At 49.3% G+C, this 26,194-nt stretch overlaps 2 protein-coding genes across 11 annotated transcripts in view; one reads left to right on the top strand and one right to left on the bottom strand.

Moving 5' to 3' along the window:
* STRBP (spermatid perinuclear RNA binding protein) overlaps nt 1-15,617 on the top strand; it is a 150,839-nt gene extending 135,222 nt beyond the window's left edge. Inside the window, exon 18 of one of the 2 annotated variants that reach the window (XM_089913722.1) lies at nt 4,188-15,617. In XM_089913722.1, coding sequence (XP_089769848.1) covers nt 4,188-4,213 — 26 coding nt within the window. In that variant the 3' untranslated portion in view covers nt 4,214-15,617. The other variant, XM_089913724.1, reaches the window with a different exon arrangement.
* RABGAP1 (RAB GTPase activating protein 1) overlaps nt 15,433-26,194 on the bottom strand; it is a 151,454-nt gene continuing 140,692 nt past the window's right edge. For 8 of the 9 annotated variants that reach the window (XM_022578778.3, XM_089913718.1, XM_089913720.1 and 5 more), the window contains 5 exons: nt 22,855-22,959; nt 21,716-21,799; nt 20,985-21,056; nt 18,565-18,762; nt 15,433-17,186 (listed from right to left, as the gene is read on the bottom strand). In XM_022578778.3, coding sequence (XP_022434486.1) covers nt 17,064-17,186; nt 18,565-18,762; nt 20,985-21,056; nt 21,716-21,799; nt 22,855-22,959 — 582 coding nt within the window. In that variant the 3' untranslated portion in view covers nt 15,433-17,063. The remainder of the gene's footprint in view (nt 17,187-18,564; nt 18,763-20,984; nt 21,057-21,715; nt 21,800-22,854; nt 22,960-26,194) is intronic. The other variant, XM_089913715.1, reaches the window with a different exon arrangement.

Here is a 26,194-nt window from a genome sequence, read left to right as displayed (position 1 = left end):
GTTAATACTTTTAAGCAGTTTTCAGCACGTTTATCTCACTTTATTCTCGTTCTCCTTGGACCTTCGTAGCCATATCACTTGTATAAAATAGGCTGAGATATAGTGACTGTAAGCTGTGGTCTCAGTATACAAAGGTAAGCGCTTTTATTTTCTGATTAAAGAGAAAATTAAAAATCGATGAACACAACATGCATATATGACAATCATATATGATGTATTTGATCTCTTAGGTCTTATATCATCACATTACTTTAAAATTTTTTATGATCTAAATGTGAAATAGTTATTTTCAGCATTTTGTTTCTAATACCCTTATAATTACTTTCTCTTTGAGAGACATTTCACTTTTAAGTGTGTGTATGTGTATAGAAACTTATAACGTATATGCGAATTACACACACTTACCTGTTTAAATAAAAGAATTTGGTGGTGGGAAGTGTTCACCTAAGAAGATTTTTACGTCAGGGCAAAAAGTGCTGGAATTTCATAAGCAGCAAGATTGGTAACAGTGCTGGTAGGACCCATTTATGTGTAGCTGTTACATAAGCTGAGGATCAAAGTGCCAATTTCTCAAGGAGAGAGACTTCTCTGAGAAATGAATATCTCTGATCTTTGTTGTATGCCCTAATACAACAGCAGCAAGAAGCCATAAAAAAAAAAAAGCAATAGAAAATGAGAAAAACCAAACTATTAAGGTAACTATGGAAAAATATAAAATTGACTGAGTTAAGCTAAGTATTTGCAGAATCAATTATGGCAAGACTCAGAATGGTAAATACCTGGTGTGCAGAGACCAAATAGATGTAAGGCAATTCATCTGTCTTTTCCAGATTAGGTAGATGATTTATTTCCCACCTGATTCAACTGTCATGGAGTTCATTTAAAAGATGTGAGGGTTAGGCCAAATATTTTTAAGAGGATTTGCTTCTTCGTTACGTGTATTCATTCCATAAATGCATTTCATATGTGTTAGATGTTCTGTGCTAAGGTTGTACTTGATATATATATAGATAGATAGATAGATTAAAATGAAGTTTATATTTGTCTCTAAGTAGTAGTTTTCTTTTTATTGCTAACTTTGAAGGTTGCTGGAACAACTTTTTTCCCATACAGAATCTGTATGTACATTGAATGTGGCTTCGGCATCTATAAAAGGCTGAGTGAGGTCTAGTTGACTAGTACCAAGTACATTCCAGTCCTGATCAAACAGCCAAGTGCCCCTTACGGGACAGGTTCTTCTCTAGCAAAACAGGCTCCGCCCAGTGGAAACCTTTTAAGTCTCCTTGTTGGTGGAATTGGGCCTATTGTAAATATACTAGGTTGGGAGCCAAATAATGCATTAGCAGTGTCAGAAGATAATTTACTTAGTTAATAGTTTATTTATAAATTATTTAATAATATGGGCCCTCTGACATCACTGAAAATGGGCATCATTTGGAAATTCACTCATTTTAAATTTCCCTGGCAGTTTTGAGAGCCTGAAACCAACTCTGGTTTATGTTCGTGGACCTCTATCCACATAAGTGCAGTGAATGAAATGAATAACAAAGAGCCCAGTCCTTTAAAACTAGTTTTTATAGTGTAGCAAAGAACAAAAGTGGTTAATTTAAACACTGACGACATTTTTTGATGACGAATGAGGGAAATTTTACTCTTATAATCAATCATTCATTATCATTTCCCTGTTTCTTGGGTTTCATTAATAACTGCACTGGAGGTAAATCTTCAGTAGTGAGTTACAGGAGTGAACTAAGGAGATCTGCCCCCTTTCCCCCAACCCCAACAGTTAGATTTCTAGCAATCTAGAGCCCTAAAAATCAGGGACATTGAGAGCAGTTAAAGCTGAAGACAGCCTGCTCTGTGAGTGGTCTTCCTGCAACTTCCATTCAGCGTATGCCAGTGCCTCCCTGGTGGTGCTGGGATGGGGGTGGTCCCTCTGAAGTCACCCAGAACAAGAAAGGTTCTGTTGTATTCAGACTCCTACTCTGAAACCATCTGAGGCCATGCCATCCATTGACCAGAGATTTCTCAGTGTTACTAGGAGGCCGGGAAGGGAGATGGGTGGTAAATGAACCTGCAGAGCCAGGAAGCTGTCTACCACTGAGGTGAGTTCAATATTGACGTGTTTCTCTCTAGCAGTTACTTACAGAGCACAGAGCTAGTACTTCTTATGTAAGTTCCTTCCTTTCCCAATAGCATCTTCCAGAAAGTCTGTTTTAAGTCAAGAATTGAAGTTGACTTAGTTGTAAGAATAGATATCCTTTCCCACATTATCATTTTAGGTAAGAGCTAACAGCTTCCATTGATGCTTGAAGCAGTGATCTTTGGAGATTTTTTTAAAATAGCAGCATAATGCAAATTAGGTTATGTAAGCTTTATAGCACAGCTAGAAATAGGGATTAGAAACCATGTGGGACTCTGGGCCAGAGTATATTTCTCTCCCTCCAGCAAATTCCTGTGGGGCCTAGGAATTAGATTCTGAGTTAATACACAGAGTGCTTTGAATAGGACCTGGTACAGAGCAAGTGCTCAGTAAATGCTGACCGTTCTTACTGTGGTTGGCTGAGGTGACAAAATACGTGCGGGAGGCTGTGCTGTGCCGGCAGGTAGTGGAGAAGCAGGTGCGTGGCCTGCTGGGGGGCGGGGGGAGCGGCGTGGGTTCTTTAGTGTTGACAGGTTTGGGATACTCCAGGCTTTGGGAGAGGACTCTAGCAACTTCGGGTCAGTCGGGAGGTACAAAGCAAACACTGGATGAGACCTGGTGTGGGAGGCTGCTGCAGATCCGTGCTGGATGAAGATGCTCATGTTTCTGTGTGGTAGCTAATCATCGGGCAGCTGTTGCCAGGGGTTCGTAATACTTGCTTTGGGATTTAGGTGTGCTTGGAACTTCAAAGGGGCTGAGCTTATCAACCTGCTGATTCTAAGTTTCCTGCCAGTGCATTAGTAAGAAAAGAGTGTGTTTGATTACAGCTAGCCCCAGAATCTGACATTCAGAGCTCACCATTTATTTGGCAGGTAGAAAGCAAGTTACTATAAATCACAGAAAAGAAAGAGGAGACCGGGTGGCATGCTTAGAAGGCTGTTGACTTGGATGCTTCTCTCTTCTAGTTTGCTGCAACACCTTGGGAAAAAAAAAAATCTGTAGTTAACACCACTCGAGGCCTCCCTCTTGCCTGTTAATCTTAGAAAAAGACATACCTGTCTATCCATCCCTCTCTCTGTCCATATACCCATTTATCTATCTGGACACAGTTGGGAAGTTGCTTTTCAGCAGAAGGAAAAATGAGATGTTTGGTCTGAATAAAGGGTGAGCATCTTCCTGTCTGTCTCTGGCTCGCACGTGGACCTCCGGAACCTCTGGAGAAAAGTGTGCAGCCGCATTCCTCTCTGCTGGTAGAGGTGAGCTGAGTGGGGAATACAGATCGAGTTCTGTGATGCCCTAAGGTTATAAAAACTGTGTAGACAGGACTGAGTGTTACTTTTAAAGGCAAATAAGGTAGATTTGCATTATAGTCAAGAGGCTTTTCTTCAATCCAGGATATATGTGTGTCAGTGATGTCCTGGCAGTAGTGACCCCATTCCTCAGCTGTAGCCATCTGGGTGGAATTCTTGCCTCATCGAGGGTTCTTTTGTTTTGCCTTGATCAGTCAGTTGTTAACACCTTAATTACTTGGTCCTTCTAAGGAGGGTCTTAGGGTCTTTCTTGGCAGAACTTTGCTATTTCTGCAAACTATGCTGTCTCTGCTGGTGGGTAGTGTGGAGATTGCCACCATCTGCCCAGGCAGTTTAAGAGTCAGATTAGCATATCCTAGCTGGAGATGTGGTCCTGAGTCATCTTTTTGCTGCTTACGGCCCCCATGAGGTAACGGGATTAGCCTGCTGCAGTGAGGGCATTCTCTTTGCGCTGCCTAGAAGCCTAGTCTCTCTCTGCTTTGTTTCAGTTTCTCCTACCTTGATCCTTTTGTGTGGTTTGGAAGAACAGTCTCTGCATTCACATGTCAGCTGAATGTCCCAGGTAGTTAACAGTGGCCCTCAGTTTAGGTCATTTTGGGCTGTGGGCAGCAGTGGATGGAAGAAAGGAGAGCGGGAAGAAAGATGCTAAAATTGGTACCTTGTGTGTGCCAGGCACTTGGACATTTTTCTTATTTCTCAGTCTTCTTGAAGGTGGTATTATTCTTATTTTACAGATGAAAAAACTGAGGCTCAGAGTTAAGTGCTAGAGTCAAGAATGAAATCCAGCTCTGTCCAGTGCCAGAGCCTTTTTCTGCTGTACCAGCTATGGATTAAAAGTCTGGAAAGAAGGTGAGGAAGCACATCGGGGGACAGGAAGGTGGTGTGTGGGCAGTGAGGCAAGGCCGAATGGAGCCTAAAAAGGGCCTGAACACAAGCCAGGGGCCTCACTGTCACAGGATCTTTGGAGCTCACCGACTCAAACCAATCCCAGGCTCCCGTGCTAGAATCTAGGCTTTGACTTGAGGTCATTTTAGACCAGATATCCTGGCCTAAAATAGGGCTGTTTTCTTTTAGAGCCGTTGGAAAAGATTAACAAACTGGAAAGATAGACTGGAGGGCTGAGGTGTGGCTGTATAAACAGAGGAAGCTTTTGCATTTGAAGCTTGTTTTTCTGTTTGAATATCAATGAGAAATTGAGGTGTGCATTTTCATTTAGCTAATGCTTTCTGAGTACACGCTATCTGGCCTGAGATTGGTGATGGGGATGTCTTAAAAGATTTGAGCCAAACTCTGAAGGAGAGCTGGTGAGCCTGGGCTCATTGGGTCAAAGGAAGAGGGGTGGTCCAGGGTTGGGGTGTGAGTGCAGAGAGATGGCCCTGGGCAAGTGCTGCGCAGAGATGGGGGTGAGGGGCAGATTGCAGTGCCCTGTTCTGCTTGCCAGGCTTCACGGAAGGCTGTGGTCCCCTCACCAGCTCCTCGGCAGATTAGGGCTGGCTGGGTCTCTGCTTAGGGTTAGGTGGGCGTGGAGGTGGATGCAGAATCCTCTTCAGGGAAAGATATTCTTCCCTAACCCCAAGTCACCACCAGCCTTGGCAGCTGCCGTTTTTCTGAGCCACCTGCCATAATCCTGGGGCGGAACAGGAAGAAGGAACCTCTTGGAAACCCAGGTTGTAGGAGTTCTTGAGCCGCGGCTTGCGGAGGGAATGGCACCTGCGTGTGTAGCGTGCCAGCAGAGCTCTCTCCGGGCCGTGACTGTGTTCCCTGCCCTGATGGTCCCACTCAGAGAAGCTGCAGCGCAGGGGTGGTTGTTCCCACTGCACAGACAAGAAAATTGAAGCCAAGAGGCCTCTGCAAACCACCAGCTTATTTGTGGTAATACACTGTGGCTCCTGATAAGTGAGTTTTTAATCACACAGAAGAAATGGCATTTCTCCTGTTTTTAGAGTTAACAGAAGCCCTTTCTTAGGGATGAGATTTGAGCTCCTCCACAACTATGGGATCTGGAAATTTCCTCCTTTTACAGATGAGGAAATAGAGGCTTAGACAAGATGACTTGCCCAAAATTACACAGCTAGTTAGTGGCTGAGCCCACCCATTCTGCTGGCGCTGGGCTCACCACTGGTGGTTGGTGTTGACAGTCTAGGCTGCTGCCTATCCTGTTTCCTAAAACTGTTTGGCAAGTTTCCTCTCCTCTTTACGAGGCATTCGTTCTACTTACCTTTCTTCCAGACTTCTGGGATGTGTCCTGTGTGGTTTGAGACAAAACACGCAGAAAGCCACCTCTCTCTCCCTGACCCCCCTCTTCTTCCCCTCCCCCCGTGGGAAAAAAGAAACCAGACTTCGGGCTCATTCTTCTCCGGCCAACCTGGCTCCTGGGCAAGGTTACCGACTGGCCAGCCTTGGGCCAGGTGGCCTGTTTGTTGTTTTCTTTGCCAGCTGCACAGTTGGGTCTGTTTCCACAGACCATCTTTTTGTGCTGTAACTGAACCCTGTAATAAAATGCAAACCAGTAATTGCCATCGGAGAGATCCCCAGGCGTTGTATGAGGGAAGGGATGTGCTTAGGAGTGTGCTTTTCCACTGAGCTTCATCCACGTTTCAGTTGTCAGCTGTCATGTTTCTGGCTAGGCCTTCCTTGTGTGCTCCAACTAAAGGGGTCGCCCTCACAGTTGCCTTCCCAGAGCGCTGGTGCCAGGGTCTCACTGGGCCCTTCCACGATGTAGACGGTCTCAGAAGATGCTCAGCTCTCTGACGTCCTTCAGGCAAGGTTGGAGGCTGTATTATGGGAGGTATGGTGGCCATCATCCTGGAGGGGATCACTCCTTCCACATCATCTGGAAGGTGGCACCTGAGGAACTCAGGAAAGCTGAAAGCACCTCAAGATGGGATAGGTTAAGGCTGCTGAAGGACAGACCTGGAGAGATCATGGACCTTTCCATCAGCTGTTCTTTTGGGGTTTTGTTTTTTTTTTGCGGTACGCGGGCCTCTCACTGCTGTGGCCTCTCCCGCTGCGGAGCACAGGCTCCGGACGCGCAGGCTCAGCGGCCATGGCTCACGGGCCCAGCTGCTCGGCGGCATGTGAGATCTTCCCAGACCGGGGCACGAACCCGTGTCCCCTGCATCGGCAGGCGGACTCTCAACCACTGCGCCACCAGGGAAGCCCTCCATCAGCTGTTTTAAAGGGTTGTATTTACTTGTCGTATGTGGTTCCAGAAGGGGAAAGATAGTTACGGTAAAGCCAGTTGGGCAGTTTGAGCTAAAGTGTGCCTCCCATGACGTGTGGTGAGAAGTGGGCCCCATGTTACCAGGAGTGCTTAGGCAGGAAGCCAGCTGTTTGCATACTGCAGAGGAAGGTCTTCTATGGGGTGTCAGTTTGCACAGAATGCTGATGTGGTTGGTGACACTGTCAAGACCGCTTCTCCCCTCTTGGGCACATGGATTTATTGGAAACATTCACTGTCACCTCCTACTACTAACCAGGCTGTGCTGGGGGAGGAGCACTTGAGGAAAACGTCGGGATTTTCAGCTTAGAAGGTGAAACCCCTGACCAAGAAGGAGCCCAGGAAGCGGGAGGGGACTGCTCGGGGCCTTGAACAGAACAAGAGCCATCTTCTGTGCTTGGGAGAAGGGCTCCCACTCAGTCCAGGAGCAGAGCCAGGCCTGTGAAGAGACTTAAGAGCTGCGTGACTTAGTGAGAGGGGCTCCAGCAGATGTGGCCATGGCTTCCGCAGAGCCTGGCATCCAGCTGGCTGGGAGGTCTCAAGGAGGGGCGCCTGGTGTGCGCAGAAGGGCACAGCTTCTCAGGACAGCGTGGAGGTGCTTGTTAATGGGAACCTGGGAACTGGGATGGTTAGGAGGGTGAAGTAGCAGATGGCATGTGTAGTTCGGGGCCACTTCGTGAAAGGCCTTGGGTGCTGTGCCCTGCAGTGCTTATCATCTTCCAGAACGGTGAGAGAATTCTGGAGGATCGGTTTGGACAGCTGGATGGGGAAGGACCGAAGGAAGGAGTCAGGAGCTGTTGCAGATGCCCGGATGAAGGATGAAGGAGGCTGGCTGAGGGCGTCAGAGGCAGGAATGGCATCTCTTCATAGTCCAGGCTCCTTGCCTGGGCCCAGCAGGAGGTTATGGGGCCAGGGAACCACAGGAACCCCACGTGCAGCCAGGGAACTGGGGGCCGCTGTTCAGTAGGTGCCTGGGACCAAGACAGGAAAGGGGGGTGGTGGCGGGGAGAGGCGTTGCAGTGTAGCAAGGGCCATCTCCATTGGCCAGGAAGCAGGGATTCGGTGGGCCTGACTTTCTCGTGGGTGTGGGGGCTCTGAGCCCCCTTCGTGTGCTCTCTGGGAAGCGTCTCCTTTGGCAAAGGACAGAGAGGTTTATGGGCCGGTCAGTCAGAATCTTACCCTTTCCCTGCATTTCTGCTCTGCTGAGTTTGCCAGTCAAAGGGAGTGGCAGGTACTGGATGTTCGCTGGTACAGAGGCTTCTGCTTTTAAAAAAAGTAATGTTTTGGCTTCTTTACCTGGGCAAGGGCTGGAGTTCATTGGATTCAGCATTTGTAGAGCAGGGTCTTTAGCCGGGGGAAGGTACACACTTGCTCCACAGAGTGCTACAGGGAAGGGAAAAAGGCGCAATTGTAAGATTACTAGAGAATTTGCTTTGGGCCTCAGTTTTGCGTCTGTCCTGCCACCTCTGGCTCGTTCTGCACAGGTGGGCAGGGAGACCCGAGGAGGAGTCGGGGTAGGTTTCTGCACTTTTGTGTTTCTATACCTCTGTTGGGGACGGGGGCTAAAAAGGCGGTGGTGGTTTTGAGCCTTTAGGTCAGAGCTCTGAAAGGTTAGGGTTCACTGAGACACTGATTGCATCGGCCTTTGGGGTGGCCAGGTGTCTCTAACTACGAGTGGCCTTGTTTGTTTAGCCCAGTGGGCCACAGAAAAATCACTTTTGCGTGTCACAGTGTGGAAATTGATGGGAACGCTGCCTTAGGCCTGGTGTCGACAAACTTTCTGGAAAGGTCCAGGGAGTAACTCTTTCAGGCTTGTGGCCCATTCGCTCTGTCACAGATGCTGAGCTCTGCCGTTCCAGCAGCACCCACGCAGCCAGAGGCAGAATGTAGACAGACAGGCATGGCTGCAGGCCACACTTCACCAATCCCTGCCTTGGACTGTGGCAGTTACTCACCCTCTGGCTTAATCATGACTGGAAGCTTCCTCCCGTCTGCTGCCTGGACCCATCTATCTTCCCACGAAGGCTTCCTGCGCATCTGTTAGGTGTGCAGCTCTTGCCCAGAAGGACCTCAGATTTTGAGTGAGAGGTGGGCCCTTTCGGGGCAGCGGGTGCTGCAGAGCGAAATACAGAACGGAGCTCAGGGAGAGAAGGCTGAGGGTGAACCCGGAGAGCCTGAGGGAGGGAGGGAGGCAGCTCCGGAGAGGAGGACGGCTGCGGCCCAGCCTGTGAATAAAGGGCGCTGGGGAGCCAGTGGGGAGGTTGTGCTCAGGAAGGTGAAGTGATCACAGATGCACTTTGGAAAGATCCTCTGGTTGGGGAAGACCACGTTTGTGGTTACAAGTAGTATCTTTCAGTTTAGTCTGGGCTCTTTTGCCCAGAGTCTGGTTACTGCTGGTACCCGAGTGGGAAGGAGCGACCCCCAAGTTGGGTAGCTTTTCTGGCCGCCGGCTGTAGGGGGCGAGTGGCACAGTTTTTGACACGGCAGAGCTTGACATGGTCTGCTGCCTTCGGGCTGCTTCTGTCTCATGTCTAATTTTGGATTGGGGCCTTGGTGTATGAGGGTGAAAAATGCTAGGGATGGGCTTCCCCTCACTTCAGAATGGAGCTGGTGCCTGTAAACCGGGGCAAGATGCACAGGCCGGAGCAGGTGCTGCTCAGGTGCATCCCGACGCTCTAGGCCAGGACTGACGTCGGGCTGGGGGAGACTGCAGATCGGACACGGCGCCGGCTCCAAGGTGCTCCGTGTAGTTGGGGCAAGGAAAAGACTCTATATAGTGCTTTCTACTCTCCACAGTATTTCCCCTCAGAGATGTTTCTAGGCAGGTGAAGGGAACTTCTGTTGACTGAGCACCGTGAGGTGAGGTTCCAGGGGTGTGAGTTGCCAGCGTGCTCCCTTGACGTGGACAGAAGCCTGGAGGGTGCTGGCTTCATGAGCCCGCGAAGAGGCTGCGCAGATGCCGTTTCCTTGAAACCCGCACGTAAGAGTGGGTGAGGATCACGCGCAGCTCAGAGGAGGGAAGGCGCTTGCCCGAGGCCCCACGGCGGGGGTGTGTGGCCGTGCTGACCCCAGGGGGGCCCTCTCCGCACGGCTCCGGCAGCGCCGCACCTTGGACCAGTTTTGTGTGGCTGTGGATCCTCTGGGGACTGAGCCAGCAGGTGAGGGCTTTGATGCTGCCCTGAGCCGTTGGGCAGACATGGGCAGGGTCTCAGGCAGGTGGGTGGTGGGCTGCCTGAGGGCACTGCTGCTGCCTGCTCTGAGTGAGGGCACGGCTTGTCATTGCTGAGGTCGGGAGAGGGTTGTGGAAGGAAGAGTCGCGGAGAAGCCACGGCTCCAGGGCACGCGGGCTGCTGCCGTGGGGCTCCTCAGGCTCCGGGGGGGCGGTGCTCTCAGCATGGCAGCGGGCACGTAACTTCCCATCTCTAAGGGGCACAGCCTGGGTCTTCCAGAGGTGTTTCTGGGGTCCTGGAACGGCAAAGACAGAGGCAAGCCTCGCCCAGCCGGATGTGCCTCCAGCTGTGGTCTTTCATCGGGCAGCTCAGCCTGTGCTGCGGCTCTGGCCTCACAGGGAGGCTTGTGTCTGGGGCACCCTAGACCCTCGTGGGGCTCAAGCCTGGCCCCTGCCCCATCCTGGCCCACGGCCATAAGCTAGATGCCATCTGTCTCATTTTCCTGCTTGGGGAAAGAGATGATGGTCTGAAAGTTCTTTTTTTTTGACTCTAACCTAGATATTTCTGCTCTTCTGGGAAGACTTTTTAAAATTTTTGTTCGTGAAGATGAACCATGGATAAGGACAGGAGTTTAGATAGCTAAGAGGACTGTCTTCTCCACTTGTAGTTCCTAATCAAGAAAGCTGCACCTTCCGTGTCCAGCCTCTTCCCCCACTCCCTTCCGCCGGCGTGACGGGCTTAAGTTGCGGTTAAGCTGGCGCTCCTTTCCTTTCCTTGACGTGTCCGTGCTGCTCTGTGAGCCTCCTCGACTCTTCCCCCCACTGGCTCCCTCGGCTGCGGCCCTGACGCCCAGGTTGTGATGATGGCCCACACGAGGCATGGTGTGGGGTTTAGTCAGATTCCTGAAACACCTCTTCTCTCACCTGCCAGGCTGGCAGTGCTGGTGTTTGATCATCCCTTTCCCTGACCATGGCAGTGTCTCCTGCTCAGGCCAGCCCTGTGCGGTCGGGTGGGGTTCACACTGCACCCCTACTTTGCAGAGGGGACACTGAGTACCGCTTGTCCCCTCGTTCACTTACTGTGGTGGCTTCTCAGACAACAGGCATCCTCAGGGCTCCTGACCAGGGGCCTTACTTTCCACATCTCCTGGGAATCAAGGGTGGCTCTGCGTGTCTTGTGAGCTGTCGCCAACCTCCACACGGACTTCCTTTCCCAGGGGCTTGAGGCGGCAAAGGGAATGCTTGGTCAAGGTGGGACACCTCCTCTGCTTCTGTCCTTCTTGATGTCTTCTAATGAGTCATGAGCCACCTGCGTTGGGCAGACTTCATTTACTTCAGCTCTTAGCAGTGTGGATCCTCTTTTCCCCAAAGTATCTGTCAACTCAGGCCTCTGACTAGGGACCATCTGGCCTGTTGTGCTGAACCTCTGGTCTAAGTGGCTGGCTGGGGCCCAGTCACACCTTCAGGAAAAGGCAGGTCTCCTGAGGGAGCCCTAATCAGGGCCAGGGCACTTCCAGGGACAGTAAGGCAGGAGGGCCAGGGAAGGGGCTGGCCTGGGGCCCGGCTCTGCCTGTTAAGCCCCACAGTGCAGGCACTCGGGTCTCCCTGCCTCGTAGGATTCCCAGAGAGTGGCCTCTGAGACTCGCTTCTCACCCATTCCGAGCAGAACTCACTGTCTGGGAAGGAGACAGGAGGCAGCCAGTCTAGACCTGAAGCCCTGAGCTGTTCAAGAAGGGGCCTCCCTCACAAAGGAGGAAGGGGTCCTGCTCAGTCGTAGCCCTTCCTGGGCCCCAGGATGGGGGTTCAGGAGGCAAGGAGAAGGCTGCGTTTAGTTGTGGGTAGAAAACCTTTCCCGGTTTCCTGCACAGTTACACACGTGACATCGGACTCCTGGCTGTATACAGCTTGCTCTCTCTCTGGTCTGGTGATGGCCAAGGTAGTTTTTAAGAAATCTATTTAAAATACCTATCTGTATCTATTTACTGTTTTTTCTGAATACACAAGTGTACATAGTATAATTAATTACAGTGCAGAGTCCCTGGCAATAACTTCATGTTGTGTATTATGTTAAAAAAAAAAAACATTGGAGAATGCGACCACCCTGGATTGTCCTCCCTCTCTGGGGCAGTTATTACACGTAGGACTCCGAACTTTCAACCTGCGGCGTGGTTGAAGCAGCAGCCTGCACGTGTGGACTGTCACCAGTGCCTCACCCAGAGACGCCTGGCCTTCACCCAAAGGGACTCTGCACCCCGACTCCCACAGGCAGCGCCCACACTGCGGCTCCTGCGCACTGACTGTGTTGGACTCTGCCATAGACTGACCCTCTTGTCTGGCTGCTGCAGCTTGTCTGTAATGCCCTGACATGTTGCATTTTCCCCATCTGGATGAATAAAAATAAAAGCTTCTGTCTTCAACAGCAATGGGCTGCACTGCTCTGTGCAGGACGGACTGACTCTGGCTTTGACGGATGAAAGCGTCAAGTGCAGAACCCCTTCCTGGCCCTGACTCTCCAGCTCAGCACATGTGGAAGGATCTTCCCTTCATGCAGAGGGCCAGGCCTCATTCCTATTCCTGTTTGCGGTCTTTGAAACGCTGCCTCTCTGCTAATGGTGCCAAATGTTTACTCAACCTGAACCTTTGACCCGGGCCCCTGGTGCAGCGAGTGGCGTGAATGCCGCCGCCTCAGCTCAGCTCAGCGTTCACCGGGTGCCCCTCACACACCTGCCTCCCTCCTAATCCTGACCCCTGTCCCCAGAGCTGGCAGATAGTACACATCGGGACACTAAGGCTCAAAGATAAAGGGACTTGCCCGAGGGAGTAGGACTTCGAAATGGCAGCAGCAATTTGAAAACAGAGCCAAAGCTCTTCCTACTGCTGCCCCTGTGAGGTTCCTGCAGTCAACCGACCCCAGTAACTCCAAGACTACAGTAAGGTCTCTGCCCACCCCAGGAAGAAGGGCAAAGGCGGCCCATGCAGGGAGTCTTGGAGGGAGCCAGGCCGGGCCTGTCGCTGCCCTCCAGGTAAGTGGACGAAGGCACTGGGTGTGTTGTAACTCACTCAGGGCCGCCTTTGCTCTGCACACTGTCCCCTGGGCTTTACAACCACAGCGCACTGATGGAAAGAAGAGCTGGCCAGGCCGGCCCGCTGCTGCTTCCTCCCAGGGGCCCCACTCCCACCCTCTGGCCCGTGACTGGCACAGGGAACAGCAAGAGGAGTTGAAAACGGGGTGTGGAGGGAGAAGCGTTGTTTTCCTTGCTTTGGGGCCCTGGAAGAGAAGGTGGAGGTGGTGGTACCTGGTACAAAGCATTGACATCCCAGATCTCGTCATCACGGGCCTTTCACTTTCAAATCTGGGGATAACGTCACTTAACAGGGGTGTTGCGACAACTGGGGGGAGAACACAGGGGAAGGGTCAGGAGCTTAACAGTAGCTCAGCAACCCGTGTGAGACCGAGATGGGCACCGAAGCCATGGCACACACACAACTTGGGAGGGTGAAGTGACCTATCCACCTGACGTGAGCATCCAAGGTCACGGCCCCGCCTTGAACTCAGGGTTTTTGGCCCAGGTACGCTGCTTGTAGTGAAGTGCTGTGAGAGTTTACACCCACCTACTGCCCACGTGGTCATCTTAAAGCAGCTGCCCTGCTGGTCACCGGAAGTTAGTTAGAGATGGGGATTAACGTCCTAGCCTTGTGGTCTGGGCCAGGAACCGCTCTGTGGGCCCGATTTCTTCGCCTATAAAAGTGGGGGAAGGGCAGGGAAACGGAGTGCTCGGTCCTCTTGTTCTGGGAGCGAGCACCTCAGCCATTCTGAGCTCACTTGTCTCATCAGCCCCCAAATGAAGCTTAGGAGAAGATCTGCATCCCAGGGTCAGAATCGGGCATCTCTCTGAGCAAGTGAAGCACTACAGACAGCCTTTTAAACCCCCATCAGCCAGATGAAGAAACAGGCTCTGAGAGGCCAAATGACTCTCCTCTCTTGTCACCTATCTACTCCCCCTGCATAGATGTCTTGGTTTTCACAACTGCTGGGTCAGTTCAGAGCTGAGAGCGGTGTTCTGGACTAAGTTTTAGCTCCCATGGAGTTCTCTTTCCTTCACTCCTCTCGTGGCTCACTCCTGCCCCTGGGACTTGGGGTTCAGAACAGACAGGGCGGCAGATGCCTCTTGCCTTTCATTCTGAGCTGCCTCCTTCCCCCTGAGAGATCATGACCAGGCCCTGCAGATCCGCTCAGGTTCAACAGGGCCTGCTAGATGGTCTACTCAGCCTGTCACGTAGAAATACGTGACAGGCTGAGCAGGCTTCTTGAAATCTACACTCACCTGCTTCTGCTTCCCACCCTCCCGCCTCTCAACCCACTTGGGTCTGGCCCCTCCGCTGCACCCCACCCACCTCTGCTCTCCCTTCCTTCCTGAGCGCCAGCAGATTCCCAGTCACCAAGCCCATAAGCCTTCGTCCAGTCCCGCCCTCTCCCGAGGCGGAGCTTGCTTGTTCTCTCCGGATGTCCCGGAGTCACTTTAGGCCCCGTGTGCCAAGGCTGACTGGCTATGGGCGCCTTTCTCCTGGCAGGGCACAGCTGCTGGGATGAGGATTTCTGCAGAGTCCCTACACTCCGGAACACCGGGACCCTGGGGACTGGAAAAGCCCGGAGCGGGCTGGCCCATCTGGACTCTGGCCCTTGTTGGCCAGGAATGTGGATCCCAGAAATATGCCTTCTAGTCTGTGAGCGGCAAAGGGATCCCAACTGTGCTCCGGAGTCCCTGTCCTGGTCTCTGCAGAGCATCTGTCATGGCCGGGCCCCTTGCTAGGCACCTGCCCTGATTCAGTTCAGCGGAGAGAAGATGGGGCAGGGCTCACTCACCACCTTCCCTTCTTCATGGCCTGCATCTCAGCCCGCTTCCATCCAAAGGCTGGGTGTAGGGGGTCCTGGAGGGCAGGTCAAGCAAGGAGGGGACCGTCGGGTTGGGGAAGCACTGCTCTTCTTCCTGCTGCAGAGAAGGGGGCGAGGTGGTAAAGGACGGCCGAGGGTCTGGGAGCCTCGTCCCTATGGTGCTGCGGTGCGGGATGACCAGCAGGGAACAGAAAGGAGCTTTCGGAAAGAGGTACCTGCTGGCCATGCCACCACTTCCCCTGAAAGTTCCAGCAGAGCATAACTGGACCTCGGGTACTCGGCCTTTCTGCTCTTCAGCCATTTCCCCTGCACATTCACATTTTGGGCCTGCAATTCCCTCTCCCATCTCTGCCTGGTGAGATGCTTTTGTCTTTCAGGGTCTTACCACACACACCCTTACCTCCTGTAAGACTTCCCTAACCCCCAAATACACAGGTCATGTCTCACTTTATTTCTCCAAGACAGGCAATGTTCACGATGAAGGCACAGGCCTCCCAGGGGACAAAGCCTGTGTCTTCTCTCACCCCATGGGCCTGGAGCACATTAGCTGCTCACTAAGTGTCTGAATGGATGAACGGGGAGGCGCTGCCCAATGCTCAAGTACACCTATTTGTCAGCTCAGAGGGTGGTCTTCTCTGACTGCCCGTGGGAGGGAGGCAAGAGCACACCATGATAAAACTGGTTGTTACAAAGCAATGCTGTTTGTACCAAAATATTTAATGAATATGCCGTTAAAATAAAGCCAACAAAAGAAATAGTAATACAATTTTACTGGTTTATATTTCAATTCATAAAGTTGACACACTGAAACTACCCTAGCACAATGTCCACGCACCTAGTTTTAGATGGGCTTACAGCTGTTTTGGTAACTGAACAAGAAAGACACAGAAAGCGGTGGAGGGGATGGTTTGGGGGTCAGGGGTTGCCGCTTGTTACCTCCCTGATCACAGATGACCTCAGCAAGCGTTAATACAGCCAACGGGAAAAGAGATACAAAACAACCCAGGTGTCTTTATGTACAAACCAGTGCCTCTTGTAACCAGCGACCTCCACACTGCACGCAGAGGAGACGACAAAGTCGTCTGCGAGACAGCCTGTCAGCATATCACTATATAAATTAAAAGTCTAAAGTTATTTTGTTTATAAAAAAGGTGCTAAAACCTCTATTCCATAGTTCTGAAGCGAGAACTTGCAGCCCATCTGAACAGCGAGGTTTGCACCCAGCCTCACTCCGAGGAGGGCCCAGGCAGGCAGGGACACAGGCCAGCCGGACGGGGGCCTCTTGGCATGTGTGTCCTGCACATCCTCACGTTTACACACACACATACATACACACACACCCCCCTCAGAGTCTTTCTCACTTGTACAAGCTGTTGTGCAAAAACACTAGAACCTTGAAGTGAGGGAGCTCTTCACAGCTCTCACGACAGCAGGGTGGAGAGCAGAGCCCGACAAACCTTGAGTGAAATTAAGTGCCCAAAATAACCACATAATTAAGTTGTGCAGATCAGTCCTAGTCTGGGATTTAAACACTGTCAATTGGGTGCATTGGGAAAAGATATTTATATATACACACACACACGACACATTAAGCAAAATAAGGTTTGTCCACGTTATGATTAATCCAGTCTCGACAGTCGGTCAAGTCACCCACCCCAGCACTGTGGAGTCATTTGGCAGCTAACACTAAAAACAACAGGAACTATGAGAGTTGCATAGAATTGATCAGAAACATGTGAATAACGCCAAACCCAAAACCTGTGCATCGTAGAGTTAGTTTAACAAAACTAGGTGGCTTCACCTACAACCATGAAACCCTCCTATTTAAAACAAAGTGCTTCTCCATGTCTACCTGGAGGACCCTCTGCTGGCACTGGAGCAGATAATTATTTGAGCTACCGATCCCCTGCCCCACCTCCCCCAATATATAATAATATGTGTATTTAAAAAAAAAATGATTAAAGGTTTAGAAAAAAACCAAAGGCCTGAAGGATCCCCAGACTCTGATAATGTCACTCAGCCGCTGGGCTGGGTGAGGAGCTGACCTAACCGGGAAGAGGCCCGGAGGTCACACGGAGGAGTGGCTTTCTGGAACGTCCAGGGTGGCAGGCCAGCCGGCAGGCCTGTTAGTATCAGGAGTGAGGAGGGCCTTACCGCACAGGCTGCCTGCTTCATGAGCTCTGGTCCAACAACCTACCCACATGCTTCTATGGATCTGACTTAGGTACATTCTGGTCCTGGGACATGTCACAGAATCACACATCTGGCCAAAGAAGGCAACAAAAGGTGTCATGTTTTCTGAAGGTGTCTGGAGGCAGCAGCTGCTCTCAGCAAGTCTCTTTCCCTTGAACCCCAGTTGCCGTCTTTATGGAGCTCAGTGTTCGGTTAAACCACGTCTTCTTGGCCGCCTGTACCTCGTTGAGGGCAAGGCCTAAATGGTGCTCCAAGTCCTGGAAGAGGAACGACGTACGTGAGGATGCTGGTCTCCAGTGCTAATGACACTGCCTCCCCAGAGCCGAGCCAAGACAAGAATTCAGTCTATTTCCTCTTGAGAGGGCTCTGGAAATTCCCCCAGTTCTCAAAGTGGCATAGAAAGATCTGGAGTGCCTAAAGCTCTGGGAGATTTCCTAGTTAAGACCTCCTCATTTCTTGCCTCGTCTACTTATTAAAACGGCCTCCTACCTGAACGTCTCCCTCTCCGTCCACCCACTGCATACCAGGAGACAGGCCGAATGTTCTACCTAAGAATGCAGCATTAATTTCCGGCAAGAGCCTTTCAAGCCTAGACCCCCTAGCAAGACGTCCGAGATGCTTCACAATCTGGGCAGAGACTCTTCCAGCTTGGCACCCACTTCCACCCCTACTTCCTAAAGGCCCTTCCAGGCAGGCCCTCTCCTCCCTCTGTGCTGCTGGACACACCATGCCCTTCACCAGGAAGGCTCACTGTTCTGTCTTTTCTCCAGCAGCAACCTCTGCTCACTCTCGGACTACAGCCCAGATACTGTCCTTGGTGAGGCCTCTCCTCGCTGCCTTGGACGGTCACGAGGTCACGTGCTAGCTGTGCAGCCCCAACAGTGAGAACCGGGCCTGGGCGAAGTAGACGCCCAGGTACCGTGTGTGATACGAAGACCAGGGCTTAAGCTTTAGTCCTGAACTTGGTTCCTTCTGCGAACTGTGCCTGGTGCCTACCTTGTGCTCAGCATCAGGCCTGATGGAACTAGCCATGCAGTATAACGATGAACAAAACAAGCCCCAGTTTCTCCATAAGGAAAGGAGGCCCAGATAAATTAGGTAATACGTCCAAAGTCACAAAGCTGGGTAAGTGACGGGAGCGGGGGCATAAAAGCCTGTATTTGTGAAGCCCTCAGATACCGTGCTGAGCCCTTCCCGTGCATTATCTTTTTTAGTCCTCAAAGCAAACTATCAGAGTGACCCCTCATCACCTCCACTGGCAGATGAGGAACCTGAGGTGAAAGGAGGTTACTACTAACCCAAGGTCAAAGAGTTTGGTGGTGCAGCTGTGATTTCAAATCATGCATTCTCTGCTTCACCAGAAAGATTCCAAGTCTGATGGATAATTCTCATTATGAAAAAGTCCAATCGTTAGGACAGGCTAAACGCTAATTAAACATCCACTAGTAAATAGCAAGTAATGGGCTTCTTCCCATGAGGATTATGGTAGAAGTTTAAAAGGGAAAAAAACCCCAAACCATGAAGATCATTTCTGGGGTTTCTAGCCCACACCAGGGAAATCCTGCCCCCGTGCAGGTCTGGGTCCCGCCGCACCAGGGGCAGAGGGCTGGCCGGGGGCACAGAGGCAGCTGTTACCTGGATCTTACACTCAGCTTCCACCAGCTGCAGCTTGGTTTGTGCCAGTTCCAGTTCCATCTCTCTCAGCTGGTTCTTGAGTGTTTCCTTCTCCTCATCTGTGTCCTCATCCAAAACTTCCTTAGCTGAGCTGATGCCTTTTATGCGCCCTTCTTTGTTGAAAAATTCCCGGCAGCGCTCACAGTCATCCACATTTTGCTGAAATTGAATGTCAGATGTGAAGAGACAAAGAAGACATGAAGGTGTGAGCATCTCCTTTCTGGGGAGCCAAGAGATGGCTTCTCTGCTGAGCACTACAGCTTCTGAAAAACTGTGTTCTCTCTGTAAACTGGCAGATGACCTACTGGAAAAGTCACCTGGTATTATACACCAAAAGCAACACAAATATTCTTATGTCTTGATCCAGTCATCTCACTTCTAGGAACCTTGGCTAAAAAAATGAAAAAGCGGGCTTCCCTGGTGGCGCAGTGGTTGAGAGTCCACCTGCTGATGCAGGGGACACGGGTTCGTGCCCCGGTCCGGGAGGATCCCACATGCCGCGGAGCGGCTGGGCCCGTGAGCCATGGCTGGTGAGCCTGCGCGTCTGGAGCCTGTGCTCCGCAACGGGAGAGGCCACAACAGTGAGAGAGGCCCACGTACTGCAAAAAAAACAAAAACAAAAACAAACAAACAACAAACAAACAAAAAAAAATGAAAAAGCAGTGACTAGATACAGATTTACATACAAGGAATTTCACTGCAGAATTAGAGACACAAAAAAGGGGTGGGGAGATAAACTATCCAGCTACTGGGAACAATTAAATAGGATGTGCTATATTTATACAAGGAAGTACACAGCCTCAGAAAAGTTTTTGAGGAATTTTTCGTAACATGGTAAAAATGTATAAGTGCTGGGTAAACTAGGACACAAAAATGTCTTTAAAGTATAGCTACAAGGATATACCACATTTCATGAAAATAAGATGGCAATGACTGTAAGAAAACATCATTTCGTTTTCCTCTAAGAAAATATTCTGCCAATTAAACCACAAAAAGCCATGAGTTATAAAATATGTCCCAATTTCAGATGTAAATGTGAAAAAAATGCCTTAGAGTGAATGAAATTTTCTATGTTAGAACAAAGACTGAAAGAATACACGCCAAAGTGTTAATGATGATGTTGTCTGTGGGTAATAAGATTATAAGGGTTTTTTTTTCCTCCTTTACTCATTTTCCAAATTTTCTGCAATGAACATTATTATTAGTTTTAGCATCAGAAAATAAATTTTGTTTAAAAAATAGGTACTGCTGGTTAAACACTACTTATAATGGAGGCCAGGTATCATCTTGCTCCAGGTAAAATGCTGGTTTGTGCAGACATGGCCATGGACTCCGCCACGTTTCTGTCCAGAGTTGTAAACATGTTAGTAAAGTATCTTTCAGTAAATTACTCATCTCAGTAAAATCTGACAAGTATTCTAATAATAAAGAAAGAAAGCACCAAGCTACAAAAACCCTCAAATTGGCAAGCAAACATTAAAAACTCAGGTTCTCATTGTATCTGGGCCCATTACAGCAAGAGGAATTGAGCTCAGAAGGGGAGTGTCCCCCTGCTACAGAACAATGTGGGGAGTGACCTGGCCTCTGCGCCCCACCCTCAAGCACAGCCTGTCACCTGCAGGACTCTTCCACCTCAGCAGGGTGCTGCAGTAATCACAGACAACACCTGAAGTCCTGGGGCTCTTGTGTTTTGTTTTGTCTTTTTACAAGTGAAGTTAGCACGGAGGAGGACGTTACACAAATTTGTAAGGAAGAGGGACACTTGTATTTTGAGATCTAATGCCAGAGCTCTTCTGGTCTTATCTGTATCCCCTGCCTAGAGGAAAGAGGCAGAATATCAGTTGTCAGATGTAGCCACCTTGTCAGGTACTCATCAGCTTCCCTCATTTTTGGAATCAAAGCAGAATACCCAGGGACTTCCCTGGTGGCGCAGTGGTTAAGAATCCGCCTGCCAACGCAGGGGACACGGGTTCGAGCTCTGGTCCGGGAAGATCCCACATGCCACGGAGCAACTAAGCCTGAGCGCCACAACTATTGAGGCTGCACGCCACAACTGCCGAAGCCCGCGCACCCGGAGCCTCTGCTCGGCAGCAAGAGACGCCACTGCAACGAGAAGCCCGCACACCACGACGAAGAGTAGCCCCTGCCCGCCGCGACTAGAGAAAGCCCACGCACAGCAACGAAGACCCAATGCAGCCCAAAATAAATAAATACATAAATAAATTTATTTAAAAAAAAAAGATAGTATTGTTACTAATAGTGGTAGGTTATTTAAAAAAAAAAAAAAAAAGCAGAATACTCCCTCCCCCAATTTTTTGTGCTGAATATAGCCATAAAATGAACTAGGTGGTATAAAATCTCTTTGATAAAGGAAGACTTACCCGAATTTTTTCAATTTCCACTTTATTAGCAGTCTGCTGCTTCTCTAATCTTTCACTCAACTGAGAACAAATCTGAAGAAACAAACATAATAGAAAATGACAATCTCTTCAGCAGTGTCATAATCCGCACAACTTGGGCTCGGGATGAGCTCTGCAGTGGAAGCTGGACTATGGAGCGAACTGGGACAGCACTGAGCAGGAGGGGGTGTGAGACGACAGGCGGGCAGAAGTGCCTCTGGCTCTCCCACCCCCGCATCCACTGGCCTAGGACCTGCAGGGACCTATCAGTGCCACGCTCGATGGCCAATGTTTACAGACACTGCCAGACTCAGGAGCCAGCACGAAATCCCAGTACAGAAAGAAATAAGACCAATTCAGTTATGTTCTCAAAATGCAACCCGCTGGGGAGAGAGGTGGTTCTACATCATGAGTCTGAAGTGCTCCCAAGAACTCGGGGGCTTCCATGTATTAAGTGCCTGCTTATGTGAGGGAACTATGCCAGGTGCTGCACAAAGATAATCTCATGGACTCCTCACAACAGTTCTCCGCGTGAGCGATGATTTCCCTTATGTTACAGTTGAAAAGCAGTGCGGTAACTTGTCCAGTGAAGCGAAGGGACTCGTCAGTGCAAGTCGCCGAGCAGGGATGCGTGTGGGTGTGGAGAAGACATCTTGTGCAGGCAAGCAGGGCTTCCAGAGAACATGGCCCAATTCCAGGGTGCACGGACCCACCTGCTTGTAGTCACCGATGATAGAACTGTTTTTTTTAATCTCAGATTCTGCCTTGTCGAGTTCCCGACGGCACATTTCTTTTAACTGCGTACATTAAGAAAAGCAAAAGTGAATGTTAAGGGAAATACAAGCGAAGCTCTGTCACTCCGCGCTTAGCGCTGGGCTTTCCCCAAAGTGCCTGACCTACTGGAGGTAACTCCCCTCCCTTCTTTCTCACTCTCAGCACTACTAACCCTACTCTTTTTTTTTTTTTTTTTTTTTTTCTGGTACGCGGGCCTCTCACTGCTGTGGCCTCTCCCGTTGCGGAGCACAGGCTCAGCGGCCATGGCTCACGGGCCCAGCCGCTCCGCATCATGTGGGATCTTCCCGGACCGGGGCACGAACCCATGTCCCCTGCATCGGCAGGCGGACTCTCAACCACTGCGCCACCAGGGAAGCCCATTAACCCTACTCTTGATGCTAGGAGAGAACAGTCAAAACTTCTGAACTTTCAGCTTGCGGCTTTTGCTGAAGTTCCTCCCTGTCAGTGCAGCCCTACCTGGGATCCTGAGCTGAGAGGTAACACAAAGCAAATGCAGAGGAAGAGCTAACGGGAGGACTGCTGCTCCTTCAGTGCCTCATGGATTATGTGGGAGGCGCCCCGCCAACTCTCACCTCAGGCAGCCTGACTGAGACGAGAAGGTGGATGGTGAAGGAGAGCCCGCCTGCTCTGGGGCATGCAGCACCCAAAGCTCTTCCTATGGCTGTGAGTCTGCGCCCAGGGGCTATGCTCAGGACAAGCCTTCCAGAGTTTGCTCTGTGGGGGAGATGTCGGTGGACAGGTAGGGGAAGAGCCAGACATTATGTGATGTCTGCCTTCCTTTTGCAGAAATGCTAACCCTCTTGTCACACTCAGATGCTGACACACAGGAATTTCTCCTGCCCCAGTGAAGGATGGGCTTTGCCCCACTGTCTCCCCCTACATTTTAATTATTAAGAACCATTATGCTTTTCACAGTAAATACAAAAGGCCTTTGGAGAGAAACTGAAGCCAGCTGTCTCTGGGTTCTCCAGTGCCAACAGGAAGCCACCAGTGAACTCCCAGCTCTCAAGCATTTGCAAGACACAGAGGAATGTGGGAGGGGCAAAGCTCCCCTTACCTGAGCAGACTCTTCTTCCAGCCGTCTTTTCTCTTCCTCTGCATCAATCAATTTCTGTTTGGTCATAAGCAGCTCCTTATTCAGTGCATCTGCCTTTTCCTCAGCCTGAAACATTTAAGAGGTGCTGTTACAGAACAAGAAGTGAGAACTGAAAGGGATTTGAATTACCCAGAACAATCCAATTTTAAGATGATGAGGAAACTGTGATCCAGAGAGGGGATGTGATATGCCCAAGGTCACGCTGAGACTACACTCACGCACAAGTGTCTGGCCCCGTCTCCTGCCCAGAGGCAGTGCGGGGCAGTAGCTAGGAGCTCGCCTTTGTCAGACAGCCTGGTCTTGACTCCCACTGCTCCCTGACTGTGTGCCACTTGGACAAGTCACTGAGAACTTCTCTGAGCTTCATGATCTTCAGCTGAGAGATAAGGCGTGGAATGGACTCAGCACAGTGCCTAGCATAAACACTCAACAAAAGGTAGGTGTCATTATCATTAACAGTAATAATAAATTCTGGTTTTCTTCTTCCAAACTCTCAGTATTTGCTCTGCTTAATCAAATAAGTTCTGCATTTTGCTCTCACTGTCACCTGACAAAGGCACCCCTTTGCTAGCACTCTCCTTTTATTATCTGAAATGGCCATCTTCCGCCCCAGTTTTTTTCTAAAGCATGCAAAGGTCTGGTGGGCAGATCTTTGGGTCCAAGTGAAAATGATACACCTGTACCTGACAAATACAGTCCCTGACACTGGAGAGTCCAAGGATAACTGAAGAATGAGAGACTGTAGCATGTTAGAAGGCAGTCAAGGAAAGGAGATGGAAGCTCCTAGTTACAGAGTGCTAGATATAGAGGGTCTTTGCCAGCTCCTTATATCCAACCTCCTTTGACAATGGATGGTGGTTTCCCTGAAATTAAAGAGCATTTCAGATGTCACCTAGCTAAAGTGGTATAGCTGAGCCCCTCTGCTTTCTACGACACCACATCTTCTGACGTACTTTCTTTGGGAGGCATAGGTTCCAGGTGGCTGGGGCCTTAAATGGAGAACTGAGAATGGCATGATATGCAACTCAAAAGGCCATTAGTTACTTGCATATGCGTGCAATTAAATGGGGTCCTGGAGTTAAGGCCTGTCCTTTCTGGTGAGTGGCTTATAATCACCTCTAGTTCAAACCCCAGTAGCAATCAAAATGGAAATAAGAATCAAACAAAAGAGGAAATAACAAAGAAGAATAAAGTCCTGTCAAAGATTCTGTTTTACTTTAATCAACAGAACATCCTGTTACCTCTCCCTTCTCTCCCCTGGACCCAGTTAACATCTTCTGAACAGTACTTTGGAACCTGTAGCACATACTTATATTCTCTCAGTTACTCACCATCACTTCCATGGTAGATAAGACTGGTTCTAAGAAGTACGGGACAGCCAGGTCATGGACTCAAGAGTCTTCCTTGCCCATCCTGATTACCCAGTTTAGAAAAAAATATAGATGGGGAAGTGATTTCCCCAAGCTTGCACAATGCATGTAGCAGAGCTGGAATCCGAAACAAGGTCTCTCAACATTAAGCCCAGCATTTGTGCCATCACTCCAAGAGCTGACTCTCAAGGCTGTGTCAATAGGAAGGTGCACATAGGCCACTGGACTGACCAACCAGGGTCCTCTTATGGCACCACACTTGCTGCACAGTCATTCTACTTACATAAGCACATAAGGAGGGAACATCTGGCGATAAACACAAATCCAGACTTCCGCTTCTGGTCATAAAGGACTAACCAGGACCAGATTTACCCTCTCACTGTAAACAAAACACTGGACGAAATACATAAAACTACTGTTTGCTGACACTAAAAACAAATGCAGAATTGTGGTTCCTGGGAGAAGGGAAACAAGCAAGGTCCTACTACCATTCTGGCTTTCTGCCTAGAGGCACTTCTGGACCAAGGAGCAGGGTGAGGGGTTCCAAACAGAGCATGTGCCTCAAAGGGTTCAGGAGGCAGAGGTAGGGGGTCAGAGATGCTGAGGTGGCTGGAACCTGTGGAGTAGAGCTCTGGAGATCTGAGCGCTCCAGAACTGCGAATAAGGCAGTAAAGGAGATAAAATGAAATCATGAAAATACCCAATTAAACCAAAGAAGGCAGAAAAGGGGAAAAAAGAAAGAAAAAGCAAATACAACAAATGGAGAACAAACAGCAAGGTGGTAGAGTTAAATATACCATATAAATAATTACATTAAATGTAACTGGTCTAAACATTCCAATTAAAAGAAGGAGATTATCAGACTAAATTTCAAAAAGCAAGATCCAACTATATGCTGGCTACAAAACCCCATTTTAAATATAAAGACACAGATATGTTAAAAGTAAAAGTATGGAAAAGGATATACCATGAAATACCATGAAAGTCGGAATGGCTATATTAACATCAGACGAAGTAGATCTCAGAACAAAGAGTATTAACCACGGACAAAGAGGGACATTTCATAACAATAAAAGAGTCACTCCAGAAGGCACTAAATCTGAAATGCATTCATAAATTCAAATTACAGGAAACAAAAAACTGACATAACTGAAAGGAGAAATAGATAAGTGCACAGTTACAGATTTCCTCACTGTTCTCTCAGTAAGTGATAGAATAAAGAGAAAGGCAGTAAATCCGTGGAAGTCAATCAACTTGACAGAAGTGACATGACAGAACGCCCCACCGACAACAACAGGACACACAAACTCTCCAAGAGCATGTGGCACATTCACCCATCAGACAATATGGAAGGCCCTAAAATAAGCATAAGTATGTTTTAAAAGCAATAAAATCAGAAAAAATATGTACCCTGATGACAACTGAATTAAGTCAGAAATCAACAACAGAAAAATTTCCGGGACAAATCCCTAATAGTTAAAAATTAAACAACACACTACTAATTAACTCAGAGATCAAAGAAGCAATCACAAGAAGTGAATGAAAATAAAAACACGACACATCAGAATGTGTGAGATGTAGCTGAAATAGTGCTTCAGGGAGATTTATAACTTTAAATGCTTATTTTAGAAAAGATGAAAGGTCCAAATCAATGACTAAGCTTCTTCTTTAAGTAGCCAGAAAAAGAGCAAATTAAACCAAAAGAAAAGTAGGAGATAATAAAAAGCAGAAATCAATAAAAGAAAAAGAAATCAACAAAACCAAAAGCTTGGTTTTAAAGAGATCAACACAATTGATAGACTTCTAGTTAGTAGACTGATTAAGGAAAAAAGGGAAAAGATACAAATTACCCATATCAGTAATGAAAGAGAGAAGACTTCAACAAATCCATCCTATAAACATTAAAAGAATAAGGGAATATCAACGACTCT

The sequence above is a fragment of the Delphinapterus leucas genome, chromosome 6, assembly GCF_059928025.1.
Source record: "Delphinapterus leucas isolate spDelLeu-1000000601 "Yukka" chromosome 6, BTC_Dleu_Yukka2, whole genome shotgun sequence".
Classification (NCBI taxonomy): domain Eukaryota; kingdom Metazoa; phylum Chordata; class Mammalia; order Artiodactyla; family Monodontidae; genus Delphinapterus; species Delphinapterus leucas.
The sequence above is the reverse complement of the archived record's forward strand: the minus strand, read 5'-3'. Positions and strand labels throughout refer to the sequence as shown.